The sequence below is a fragment of the Talpa occidentalis genome, unplaced genomic scaffold (assembly GCF_014898055.3).
Source record: "Talpa occidentalis isolate TD23 unplaced genomic scaffold, MPIMG_talOcc4v2.1 talOcc4.7, whole genome shotgun sequence".
In the NCBI taxonomy this organism is placed as follows: domain Eukaryota; kingdom Metazoa; phylum Chordata; class Mammalia; order Eulipotyphla; family Talpidae; genus Talpa; species Talpa occidentalis.
Genome location: NW_023605083.1, coordinates 12033925 through 12048001, shown reverse-complemented (window position 1 = coordinate 12048001; position 14077 = coordinate 12033925). Strand labels below are relative to the sequence as shown.

General features: G+C 38.1%; 1 protein-coding gene across 5 annotated transcripts in view; it reads left to right on the top strand.

Moving 5' to 3' along the window:
- ADAMTSL1 (ADAMTS like 1) overlaps nucleotides 1–14077 on the top strand; it is an 861052-nt gene that overhangs the window by 522447 nt on the left and 324528 nt on the right. Inside the window, exon 1 of one of the 5 annotated variants that reach the window (XM_054689146.1) lies at nucleotides 4033–4197. The exons of the other annotated variants lie outside the window; for them this stretch is intronic. Coding sequence (XP_054545121.1) covers nucleotides 4150–4197 — 48 coding nt within the window. The 5' untranslated portion in view covers nucleotides 4033–4149. Of the gene's footprint in view, nucleotides 1–4032; nucleotides 4198–14077 lie in introns of those variants that run through there. 5 annotated transcript variants of the gene reach the window in all.

Here is a 14077-nt window from a genome sequence, read left to right as displayed (position 1 = left end):
CAGTCAGAAGCACGGGAGGGTGAGAGGATTCACCAGAGCCAGAGCGGGGAGCAGAACAGGCAGACTGACGAAGTACACTGCTGAGGGGAGCAGCGGGCGGCAGGAGAGGTCTGCACACCATGTGGGACCCTCGCCCAGCGGCCGGGGATCGAGTCGGCGCTGCAGAGGCCGCTGGCAGCTTTGCAGCCCAGTGCTCAACCTCTGTGCCACCGGGGAGGCCCTTCATCCTTTTATATTAAAAGCACAATGTCACTGAAGAAAACAGTCTACAATTATTATCAGAGAAAATATGAGTTAATGTCACATAAATTCTTATATCTTTTATGAAGCCAAATGCTAAGGAATCATATTTTAATCAGGCTTGGGAATTTTGTGGGTATATATAATTTCTCATTCTCCTAATTATGAATGAATTTTGAATTCTCCAATATGCACCTAGCTCTTTAATCAACATTAGTATCAAATTGGCTATGGCTTGCCTGCACCTCATAAGTAGATTTGCTTTGGAGCAGCATCAAACGGGTATTTATATTTTATTTTTATTTTTTAAATTTTATTTTATATACTTTTACATCATTCTTCATTTTTGTACAATGTGTGCTTTCTCATCTTGGTTATAATCCCCTTAAAATTCCCATCATCAGTTCACCCATGAACCATCATCATGGTCCCTTGTGCTCTTCCTTCCCTTGTTTTGATCCTACTCCCTTCTCCCCCACTGCAGAATGTCTCTGGTTTATAGTTGCCTCTTAATTTTGATTTTTACTTTATTATAAATCAAATGGTCCTTCTGACTGTCATTGTAATTGGAGGCATCTACTACTTTTACTTTCCTTCCTCCTCCCAACTCCGCCTCCAAAATGGACTACCAACAATGTAAATATCTCTTCAGATTTAGCAAAGGAGGGAAATGCAATTTTCAGTCTCCTACATGCCAACTGCTCTTTTCTGTTTTCTCAGTAAGCCTCACCACAGCCCATTTTACAGATAAGAAATGTAACTAAAACCTAAGGGTGGGGAGGGGTGGATGTATTCCTCTACATTTAGTGTATGTGCATTTAATTCCTATAGCAAACAAATCATGTTAAAATATGCAGTACAGATTATATTCCATGTTGTTGGAACACTGTTATTTGGACTCTGTCAGCAGGAGCCTCCCCAACTTGCTGAGTGATTTCCACAGTTTCAGAACCAAGTTCATTAGAGTTCACTGCTTGTACCGTATTTATTCGATTCCAAGATACACATTTTTTTTTTATTTTAGAAACTTGCTTACATCTTATAATTGATAACAGGTGACCATTTAATGAGTGATCATTTTTAAAGTCTTAATGGTACATAAAATAGTAATATGACTTTAATCTATGACATCTTGGATTTGATGGAATACTGCATCACAGTCTTTCCAATTTCTAGCTAATGGAAGCAAAGCTAGACTTGAGATTCAGATACAGAATATAATTATGGATCCCCCCCGCCCCCACACACACACACACTTCCTCTCATTCACTCTCTGCTGATATGGATAGTTCTTGTCTCTGCTTGTCAGTCTGAGACATTGAGTTTCTACACTGAGTTTATCTCACTTCGATCTGTCTTGTGCAAGGTCAATGCTCCCTTGCCCAAGGCCTCCTTATTCTTAATTTGTATGTGTCTCAGTTTTCTTATCTGTAGGTTATATAGTATAACATACTGTTGTCCTATCTTTGGTAAGTATTAGAATCAGCTGAGCACGTGTTAAAATGATGAAGGCCCAGGCTCCTCCTACTTCACCGAGCTGGGTCTTCAAGGTGTATTAACTTTCCAGGTGATTCTGATTTATACCAAATTTTGAGACCATGGGTATAGTTAAGAGCCGGAATTATTGAGCCAGCCTGCCAGTATGTAAATCCTGACTCACCAGTGTAGCCTTTCTATTTTCTGTGTCTCAGTTTCCTTGTCTGCAAAACAGGAATCCACAGTAGTGTCTACGTCAAAAGATTATTGTGAAGTTAAGTAAAGTGATTATACAACATCCTCAGCACAATACCTGACACATGTAGCAAGTGTCCAATAAACATCAGCAGTTATTACTACTCCCTCACTACAAGGCTGATGTTCCTTGCCTTTTCCTGTTTTCAAGGCAGATGATAATTTGGTAACTAAAGTCTGCTATGCAAAATCAAAAGGGACTGAGAAAACAACCCTAGAATTGCTTTTTAATTTGGCGGTGTGTGTGTGGGGGTGGATATTGAAATCAGGAGTCTAAAACAGAACAAAGATAAAGGTTGGTTCAAGAAAGCCCTCCTATGGTGTCACTTGCAGGTGGAATATAGAGAAACCAAACAAAATGTCAAAGACAAACTTTGAAATCTAACAATAGATGTGAGGCATCCAGGAGGGGAAGCAAAGGGGAGGGGTAAAAAAAAAAAAAGGCAGAGGAATAGCCCAAGGGGCTTTGATGATGGACTGTGGGTGCTTTGGTGGTTTAAGAACTACAGTGACCACACCTGAAATGGGAAATCACAAAGTGTCCAAAAACTAGCAACAATGTAAGAAAGAAAAATACTATTTTTTTTTAAAGCCATCCTAGAACTCATCTGTAAATACTGGTCTAATTTAGGGATCTAATTTTCCTCTACATTAAAAGCACCTGGAGAATTCACAACAAAAAAATTCCTCGGCAGCCACCAGCATCCCTCTCGCAAGAGAGTCAGATTCAGGTGGTCTGGAGGGGGCCCAGACATTGGCAGTAGCCTTGAGTTCCCAAGTAATTTGAACATGTAGTCAAAGTTGATAATCACTGATCTAACTGAAACTTTAAAACTCTAAACATCTCTCACCTAACAGGGAACTTGTCTCATCTTTAAAGACGTTTTATAGAACGTTCCCCCACTTGGAAAAAAAAAAGGAAAACCCAAACAACAAATAAAGCTTAGGAATTCCTTTTCCTCAGACAGGGATGCTACACACTTCAAATACTTCATGCAGCTGATGTGAATGTACTTTGTAAATTCTAAACATTTGTATATCTGAGAAGATTATGTGAAGATGAGTACTATGTTGCTTAGCATGCAGCTAGTAGCAGATAGTGTAATCTAAGGCATAATCTACCAGTTATATGCATGTATAAATTTTGTGTTTGAAAATAGGAACCATGCACGTTTGTACGAGGTAGAAATTAAAATCTTTCTGAACCTGGTTTGAAGAAACAAAGCAAAGCAAAACAAAACAGATACCCTGAGGTTATCCAGTCTTCTGAATATACTAGTCATTTAATCTGTTTTTTTTTTTTTTAATTTTCCTTTTCCCGGATGGTCATCATATTACATTAAATAGTTGGACTTAGTTCCCACAGTTTTGAGGCAACCACGTTTAATTCCAGTCCTGAAGGGGCCTCCCTGGTGGTGCAAGGGGTTAAGCACAGCACTATGAAGCAATCCGCAGCCTCTGCAGCATGAGTTCGATCCCTGGCCAGCCAGGGAGCAACCCACAAGGCACAGCAGACCTCTCCTGTCTCACCGGCTGCTCCCTTCAGCAGTGTATTTCAGTAGATCTGCCTTTCTGTTCCCCACTCTGTCTCTGGTGAATCCTCTCACACTCCCCACCACCACATCTCTGGCCAGTACCCCAGCTCTTGTATGCATAAATAAATAAATCTTAAAAAACAAATAATTCCAGTCCTGATAACTTACTTACTCTTACCCATACTTATCCCATTAACTACTTAGACATTACGTGTAGGGGAAGTGTTGGTAAGGTAGATTTCTTTTATTCTTTTTACTGCAACTCTCTATCCCCTGATCTTAGTAGGGCCTTTTTCCTAAAATGTTCCTAAACTTGCTATGCCTCCCAAGAATATTATGAGGATCTAATGAATATGCATGAGTACACAAACTGTAAAAACTCTGCTCATCTCATCATGCCCTGCTTCAAATCCTTCATTGGCTTCAGCTGTCGGCACCAAGGACCAATCCCTGAGCAGGAACTTGAGGGCAGCTCCCAGACTCCCAGACTACCTTTCGACCCTCATCTACAGTTGCTTTGCCGCACCTGTAGCGGTGCCACGCTGGCACTGACCTGGCCGGAGCTGGAAGCAAACAGGGATGCCAGTTTTGTATCATGTGGTTGACAGTAAAAAGAGTCTGATTTAGGGCACCAACAGATGGAATGGAAGAGGGAACAGAAAGGAGACAATTTGCAAGAGTGAAATCTAAGGTACAGGCAACTGTTTGTGGCGGAGGGGCTGTGGTACTGTGTGTGTGTGTGTGTGTGTGTGTGTGTGTATACACAGATTGGGGTGGGGTAAGTGGTGGAAGAAGCAGACGGAGGGAGGGAAAGTATTTTATAGAAAAGTTTATTTACTAAAGGAAGAACTGCTAAAGGATTGAGAACCCAAATTCTGAGTTTGGCTTTGATATGTTCAATTTAAGCAACAAACCAGCTTTTGGGTGAGTGGCAATAGAAACCCAGAGATTGGGTTCTAGATATTTTTGAACATCTAAGAAAAGACAGTTCAAGTGAGGGAGAGTGGGTAAGATCAAGGAGAGACTAATAAGCAGGGCCCCAAGCAGAGAAATTTGAAGATTGCAGTATTTTCCAGCTAGAATGAGTAAGAAAAAGCATGAAGGGAACAGACCAATAGTCACCAACAGAGAAGTCGGGGAAGTGCTTTCCACAGCATCGTCTGAGTGAGGGTCATAGGATGTGGTGAATTACATGATGCTGATGAATTTCAGAGAAGCCACATGAGTCATGTGGTAGGGCAGAAGCCAGATTGCAAAGCGTTAAGGAATTTGGGGGTACTGCAGAAGGGGGAACAGTGGCAGTCGATTAGCCTTCCAAAAAGTTTAGGAGTGAAAGGAAAGGAAGCAGGAGACAGTTTAACTTTCACCACTGACAAAGTGGAAAGCAAAGGCAGGAAAGCACAAATTGGAAGCCATGAGATAAAAGTGAGCTTGGTTTTAGTAAGAAAAAAAAAAGAGAAGTAGCTCCTCTTTGATAGCTCAAAGAATGCTGATAGCAGTCGTGTGTGAAATTGATTTTTGAGGCCCAGCACCAGACAGAGAGGCTGTGAGGCAAATGGGGTAGTAAACCATGATTTAGCACCTTCTCTTTCTCTGCTTATTACAAAACAGGCTTTAAAAAAGATGCCTGTGGTGCACCTCAGCAATCTTGATATTGTCTGTGGCCAAAATCCATTTTAATATATTCCTGAGGTATTTTAGTGATTATAACATTACTTTAGACATCAGTCTACTAAGTTTACACATTGCTAAATGTGGTAAATGCATATAAATATTCCTACCATTAAATAATATTGAATGATGCTAAAGGAAAAGAATTATTCTTGCTGAGAACAAAGAGATGACAGACTCAAAATGTCTGCACATGGCAAGCAAAAAATAAAATTTACAAATTCTTAGAGAAACAGTATTTGTTTCTACTTTATCAAGCACTGAGAATCAGAGAAATGCTCATAAAAATCACAAAACAGTGTGGTTTCATATGCTAGTCAACATTTAATAAATGGCTTCAGTAATGACTCCTTCAGTGTCATTTAATACAAATGACTAGAAGATTATATATTTTCCATGTATAATACTGAATATTTTTCAGTTATGATTTTAAGATAGAGTACAGGAAATTTAACCAGGTCAAAAATATAAATATGTTTGATGGACTTCACTGGGAGATAGGTTGAAATGATAGGTCCAGGTCTCAAATCACCATTACTATTTACATTTCAGTACAAATAAGGCTGTCCTATTTACAAATAATGGTGGCAAAATATACTTGACTGAAAAAGACAATTCTCTTTCTAGAAAATCTTTCTTGCAATGATTTGAAATAACTTATTCTACAGTGTACTTTGCACATAGGCTAGTTTGTGATGTCATTTAACTGGAGACTGGCCTGATGTAGTTACAACAAAAGCTATACCAAGATTATAGCAATTGACTCTCAGTTGTTACTGAGAAAGGATTTAGTATGTTTAAAATAAATCTGCAAATCTGAATATTAAAAAAACAGTTACAGTTTCTGTTGTGGCACACACAAATTATGGCATGAAAATTGATATAGCCATTAGCAGAAATATCATCCTCTAATACTTGGATAGGAAAAAAGTTGTGCAGAAACTGAAAAATCATCTTATAAAATGAATTTTTGTGCCATCATTTGGGAAAATTTTTCTTAGATGCATTTAACTGATTTTCAAAGAATTAAATAGTATGCATGAATTGATAGAAAGTACAGGGTATAATTTGGCATTTCTTTTATTATTCAGAATTCACTTTTAATTTGTCAGGGGCTCTGGATGCTGATAATTGCTTTAGTGAAGGAAAGCAGACCCCAATGGAAATTTTCTGTTTCAAGAATTACTTTTTAATAAAGAACTTCTTGTAACTGAAGCAATAAGATCATCTTTACCTGAATTTCACTTTTAATAGATCTGGAATCCATTATGGGAACACAGGAACACAGACTGGGGGGTCAGAACCTGACCACTGAGGTCCTTTAGGTCAATATCTCCTGTGTTTCAGGGTAGTCACTTCCTGAGGCTTTCTAAGACATTCCTAACCATTCTAGGCTGTGGAGCCACAGAGAGCCTTATGTCAGAGAGTCGACAGTTTAGGTCTGCATTCTAGAAAATAAATTGCAGCAGTGTGGAGGTCAAGCTAGTGGGAGGAAAATTCAGAGGTCAAATATTCAGAAGGGAAATCCGTTGCAAAATTTCGAGCACAAAATATTAGAACTAGAATTACGGCTGTGAAAGTAAGGGTGGAGAGGGTAGAAATTGAAAAGACCTGTTTTAGAGTTGGACTTGAAAAGACTTGATATCTGAATGTAGAGAATGTTGAGCCTTCAAATACTTTGTTTTGTTTTCCCCTCTAAAAAAGTGTTGCTGCACTAGGTTGGACTCAGGGGAGTTAAGTAGAAATAGAAACGTAAGTATTCAGGATTAGAATTTAACATTCATGAGAAAGCAACAAATCCCTCCACCAGCCATGAAGCAGAGGGCCTTGGATTAGTGAGCTCTGGGGCTGGTAGTTACTAGGAGACACTTGGAATCAAACAGAAGTTGTTGAACTTGGGAAACCTGGATGGGAGGCAGTTTTTTCCAGGTAGCAAATCAACTTATTGGTTTCCACCTGTGCCTCACATGCTTCCTGGCGCCACAGCACCTCGTGGGGTATAAACAATAAAAATCTGTTGACTCTCAGGAGTTTACACTAAGCAATTATGGTAGTTCTGGATTGCTGGGTTCCTTTTTTGGTTTCCTTTACGTTGATGATGGAAAGGTATTATCAGGACCATAATTAGACCTTCAAGATGATTTACTACCCAAACTGCAAAACTTGCAAAACCATGCCAATTATTGAAGCTGCTACCAATTATTGTAGTTGAGTTACAGCTAAAGATAGAGGAAAATGTTATCTATGGAAGATACAAAGATAAGATAATTGAAAGAGCTATTGCCTTTTAAAACATGCATCTGAGTTGCAGGTGCAGTGTATTTTGCTAGAATAATTTTCGCATGTGTTGGGAGTGGGGGATGAGGTAGTGGTGGTACATGTTTGAACTGGAGAAGAATGTTCCAGAACTTAAAACCACTTGATTAGATATTTCTCTTCTTCCTACCCCCTCCCTTCATGTTTATTCAATGCATTATGTATATTTTTGAGAAACAAATAACAAGTAAACAACTAAAGTTTAAAACAAAATATACTTCCAAAGCTTTCATCATCTATTAAATATTTGCCCAAAAGGCTTATATTTTGTTCTAAATGACATACAAAAATAATTATTGCAATAATTATTGCAAAACTAGATAACTCAAAAATAGAAAGTATAACCCCTGTCTTCAAAGTGTTTTCAAGGGATATTGAGATAATTGCTATGTAAAATGATAATCCTGAAGCATTAGAAAGTTTTGCTTTAAGTTTAATTTATTCTATACTAATTCTTGCAAATTGTAAGTGCACAGATAGAGTATCAAATAATTGTCAGTTATTTGGGTAGTAAGAGCTTATCCTACTTTCTCTGGGTAAAGAGAATTTGTTGTGAGGACATAGAAATAAGAAAGTAGAAAAAAAGAAAATACAATATTGAATCAGGGAGAATGAGCTTACACTTTCAAACATTCATTCCAAAGTATCTGAATGGCACTTTGAGAAAGCGCTGATTGTGAGTATAGGAATAGCACCTAAATTACACCCAGTCCTATGGAGCTTCATTCAGAACCATTACTCAAATTGTTTCCTTGGCTCACATGGCCTCATGGCAAAGGAAAAAGTAGTCAGAAACTTTCTACTACAGCCACACTTGATAGTAGCAATAAATTAACTGGCCATGTCTCCCTACTTCTCTGTTATCAAGAATCTGAGTTTTTGTTCATCCATCCTAAAACATTAATTTATTAGCTTTCCATTTTCCTCAAATCACAAAATGATTTTTCTGTTAGGAATTCTTTCCCCATGATTTTCAACCCCAACATATGCTTTCCAGAGCATCAGATGTTTTGTTAATTCTACAGATGTTTTGTAAATGCATTTCAGCAAAATTTGCCAGTGCTGTAGAAAGTATCTATTGCTGATTGGAGTTACAGTTTGGACAGAGCTGGAGTTAGGTTAGATGGAAATGGAAACTGAAACTTCTAACTGGCTCACCAGGAAGCCAGAAATTCACAAAAGTGCAGAGAAGGAATTTCATTTGAGGGGGTGTTCAAAACATGCCCCTTTTGGGGAGTGAAGGGGTGTGGAAGCCCCGGAGGTGTTTCTTCACTGTTTTCCTTGGTACTTGGCCTACATATTATTTTCTACTGGAGATTTTTTTCTTTTTAAGTATAGAAAAAAACAACCACCAGGAAGTATAGCTTTGGTTTTAGAACACCAGGTAAAATGGATTGTTTCACACGTGAGATGAAATAGTGTTAAGACTTCAAAATATGTCTACAAAGCAAAGGCTGAAAGGTGATATCTGTCAGCACAAACATGGGAATAAATGACTTTTTTAAAAATCACTGCAGTTTCTACAGAATACAACTCACATACTGCCCAATTTTTCTTTGTGAAATAAATGGCATTATTGGTTTCAACCTTCTGCTCCTAATTGAGCAGCCCCTAGGTTCAGGAATTTGGCTGTTATAATTATTATTATAAAGCAAATTATTATAATGGAAAAATAAAAACAGACCAACAGGATATTTCTAGTAGAAAGTCTCCTTAAATATTCCAGACTACATAGGTTATAATCACACATACGTATTTGTATATGTACATATGGTATACTTTATAAATACATGTGTGTATGTATGTCTGTTTTTCAATATTTCAATATTTGAATTTGAAATTACCTAGTTATATTAATCTATCACCACTACACCAGTACAGAGTATTTCTGCTTGCTAAATTTATGCTTTTAAAGTAATAGAACTGACAGTGATTTCTTGAGATAAGCTTACCTAATATATTCAATGACTGATTGCAAATTTCCTGAGTGCTAACCTAGCTCATATCATCAATTACTGAATTTAATTCAGCTGGGTGTAAAATTGTGCTCTGGTAGAGCTTTTTGTACCTTTTCAAAAGGCCCAGAGGTTTCTCAGCAGTTTCCTAGATAAACTGTAACCCAACCTTGTCCTTGGATTGAATACAAAAAAAAAAAAAAAATCAAGTTACCATAGTTCTGAAATGAAAATCTTACTGAAATATTTGACATTAAACAGAGTCAGGTTTTTGTTTCCTAAAAAGTAATGCAACTGTCTTAACTCCATCTCCAAGTTGATATTCCCAGATTGAGAAAGAATTCTGAGGACAAATTTTTTTTCACAGAAAAGCAACAACATTATTTCTTGTCATCCTATAATAAATCCATGTACTGATAAATGCTGTGCAAAATGGAAAAGGTTAAAATTTAAAACGAAATATCATAAGAGATGGTCAGATATGGGGATAAAGCTGGCTCTGCTAGGTATTAGCTGTCTGAATTGAGGGTGTGTGTATATCTTTGTGGAGAGATGAAAGGATTAACGTGAACATTGCCAGGACCAACACAAACGTTCTCTCAGCTAATCTGCACAATCCCCCCAGTAAAGGATGTATCAGTGTTCCATTTCACAGATGAAGAAACTGGCTCAAACAGACCTGACAGTGGGCCTGGGTCTAGTTTCCTGGCGCATGACTAGAAACAGCTGTCTGACTCCCAGGCCTATGCTCTTTCTCCTGCACCACAATGCCAGTTGTTGGACCAATCTGAGCCTCAATGTTCTTATTTGTTAAAAAGGAAAAAATTTTCCAACCTGACCTGGCTTGTCATGAGGACTAAATACAATAATTTGTGTAAATTCTGGCAAACTTTCTGGCACATAGGTACTTTAATACAGCCCAGCTTTTCCCCTCACGACCAACCCTCCAGGCTTAGGTGCAATTAAGAGTGCTAGCAAGAGTGTGACAGGGGTGCTGGTGTGCGTGCACAGCACAGTGAAAGGAAGACAGGTACCCCAAAGTTGTCCTGCGGCCTGGATAGCTTTTACACCCTGTTAGAGAATTGACTTTTCTCTCAGTAGCAAGGGACAGGCTTCACGCAGTGGCCTCTGAAAGACCATGCACTGTGTCACTGGCAGTTCATCATATCCCCCAGCAGTGCAGCTGTGATAAGAACCAGATGATCTGAATTTCCTAAGCAAAGCCCTCAGCAAATATCTGGGAAGGCGCATGCCTCAGTATCCACACACTCTGTGCTTTAAGAAAGTACATCAAAAAACAAATGGACTTTTACAAGAGCCCGGTTACTGCTTAATGTCTGTAAGCTCTCAGGAGCGGGGAACCACAGCCCCTACCTAGTGGGGTTGGAGGCAGAACCAGTATTCCAAGTTGTTGAAGAAGCCAAGGATTAGATAAGATTTATGGAGACCTGATGTGTGTAGGGGACTAAAAATGGAATTTGCAAATTTATTTTCAAAGCTTGGTACTTGGATGGCATGTTTCTGTATGTTGATGTCTCCACTCTGCATGGGCACACCATGGGAACAACGGTTCTCTCATCACTGGAGGAGCTGACCGGCTTTATTTTGAAGTGTGTAACATCCACTTTGCCCAGTGACATAGGCAGCTTCAGATGGCTTAAGCTAAATGCTGTTTGTCTGGGAGGAGAGGGAAACCAGAGATTCAGGCGCTTTCTTGCAGAGCTCAAAATGGCAACCACTCTTTGCCTTGTCCCATAACCCATGTTGCTACTTTTGAGGATCTGTGGATATCTGAAAAAATGCTTTGTCTATAATACAACTTCATCTGTTATGTGACTTCAGTTTTATAAAAATCTATCATCCATTTCCTCAGCACCTACTTTTGTTTTCACTTAGGTCTTTATAGCTTGACCTCTTGTTACAACATTGGGAAAAAGTCTTTTCCAAGTATTGGGGGGCGTGGGTGGGGGTGTCCAAATATCACCCCAGATCCTTTTTATTGCTAATTTGTGCTTCATCCTACATCATCTTTCATAAGTCCTTGATAACCTTCCAGGTTCCAGGGAAGGAGGTTTCCTGATAAAGTGGTATATAGAAGGTCATTCCAAGGTTAAGTGTCTATTGAGCAGTGAGATGCAGAATAACTGTAGTTCCATGTGCTAACTCACAGTGTTTCACTACAGTAGCTGTCAGGCTCCAAACTGTTCACCTGAGATTTGGTTGCTGCAATTGGCCCTGAAATCAACCACAAAACTATCAGATGAAAACCACATTTAGATAAACCAGTAATGGTGAGAAAGTGACACCATTCTGAGGTTGCTGGATCTAGAAAGTCTCTTCAAGCCCCCTGTTATTCTGAGGTGGTATAAAATGATCATTTGCCACAATATATATATCCATGAAGTTGGCTTTCACTGGGACATAGGGCTTCTTAACTGATCAGGAGCAATGGATGGAACAGGGGGTATTGACTGATCAGTTTTTAAACAAGAAAACAGTGGATTTAGGAGTCATCAGTGCTACATTCAAGCATCATTACGTGGCACCAAAGATCTGGAAGTAGCTAGACTTTTTCTAAATTAAATACCATAAGGAAAGTATTCAATTTTCATGCGATTGTAGAACAAAGACCTGGGCCTCTCTTCACTAGATTTCTGAAACACTGACTCCAAAGTAGTGCCAATTGTTTTTGCTAACCTTTACAATGACTAGAAAGCATGGGATTTATATTGGAATTTTCCCTCAAGTTCAATATTAGATATAGTTTGACCTGAAATCTCCTACTGGTAAAATAATGACTTTACACACAGAATACAGTGGTTGCTGTTTAGTTCTCTGTCAATTCATAAAGTCTATCATATCATCTGACACTGTTGCTGAAATTTCCAGCAGTAAAATCAGGAATATTTCTTGATCACTGTGTTTTTTATAACATCAATGACTTTATTTTGAAACATTGAGATTAAAATGTTACATTTATTTTATTGATCATTGATGGAAATCAAATTTGGTTTCAGAAGCAACCAGTATTGCTTTTAGGTGACCCATTATCCTTTATTTTTTTCCCTCTGCCTTATTTTCCCTTACTAAATTCAATTCAAAGTGTGCAATTTAAAATAATGTTGCTGTGTAAAGAAACACACATTCAGAAGAGAGAAATGAACACAAGTCCTACCTGAACCAGGTGCAAAAGTGGTATATATTGAAGGCCTTGTAATAAGTAAATACCTCTCTTTTTAAAATTCCTGAAAGCCATTCCTTAAATGTCATTTCTGCTATAAGATATAAAAATCTGGCTCAAAAGGAGGAAAATCACTTTACTTTCTTGAACATTAAACATGTATTCAATTGAAATGAATTGTTTGTTCCACTTTTTAAAAGGAAACTTGGAGTTTATTCCAGTTTGAGAAATAAGTCCATGACTTGCTTTTGTGGCACTTAATGTGTCTAGCTGTGCTGAGACTTGTAATGATGTGAGATGTTTGTCAGTGAAACCTCACTTTTAAGGCATTTTAGTGCCTCTTGAGACAAGGCATAGGAAAGATATCAAACAACTTTAACAGAGTTTGAAACAAATTGCCGCTCTAGAAAAACAAAATCTAAGCCATCCATCATTATTTCTTAAATGCATTATCCAGAAAATAACCAGAGAGAAACAGCCTAAGCTTTCTGCTGTTCTTATCACACATGAAAACAGAATTCACTTCATTTTAGCATTTGTGATGTTGGTTTTCTTCTCAGTCATACTTAATTTGAATAAAATAAAAGGAAATTGCTTTGTATAAATGTACCATTCTCACATAGTTACTGCATGAGGCAAATATTGCAGTGCTCTCAACAAAATCATCTTTCAGTGACACAGGACAAAGTAAAAGGAAGTCAGGAGATGCACAGTAAATCTGAGGAGTGAATTTAATGGGTGTGTAGACAAAACATTTGATGTGTCTACATCCATGTCAAAGTGTCTTTCTCCCTCACTATTAAGCCCCAGAAACTGGGTACTCCTATATTTCCATAATTAGAGAATGATTTTATTAATCTTAAAAAGCCAGACTTTGGAGCACAATAAATGCATCCTTTAGAAAGGACAGACTTTAGGGTAGCCAAGATGTTTCTGTTATCCATTCTGTTTCATCTTTTATAGGAACCTCAAATTACTGGCAGATCACATCTCTAATCAAAGGAAATGTGCCAAGTGGCTGGGAGATTCTGCTATGAGAACCTTAAGAGTGTAGTGTCTCAACCAAATTCAGCGGAAAAACTCACTGGTAACTTCCCAGTGATAATGTTAATAATAGAAAATGCTTTTGTTTTGTTTACTTATGTCCTATTCGCTTTTTAAAATGTGTATACGTATATAGTTTCATTGTGGTAAAATCTATATGACATAAAATTTACATTTTTTATCATTAAAGTGTACTGTTCAGTGGCATTGAATACAGACTGTTGTGCCACCATCACCATAATCTATTTCCAGAATATTTTTTTCATCTTCCTCTGCGAAACACTCTCTGTTAAGGATTAACTGCTCATTCCTCTTTTCCTCGGTGTCTGGCAACAAGCATGATTTGACTGTTCTCGGTGCCTCCTCTAAGGGGAATCATACAATAATCATACAGTAATCATAAT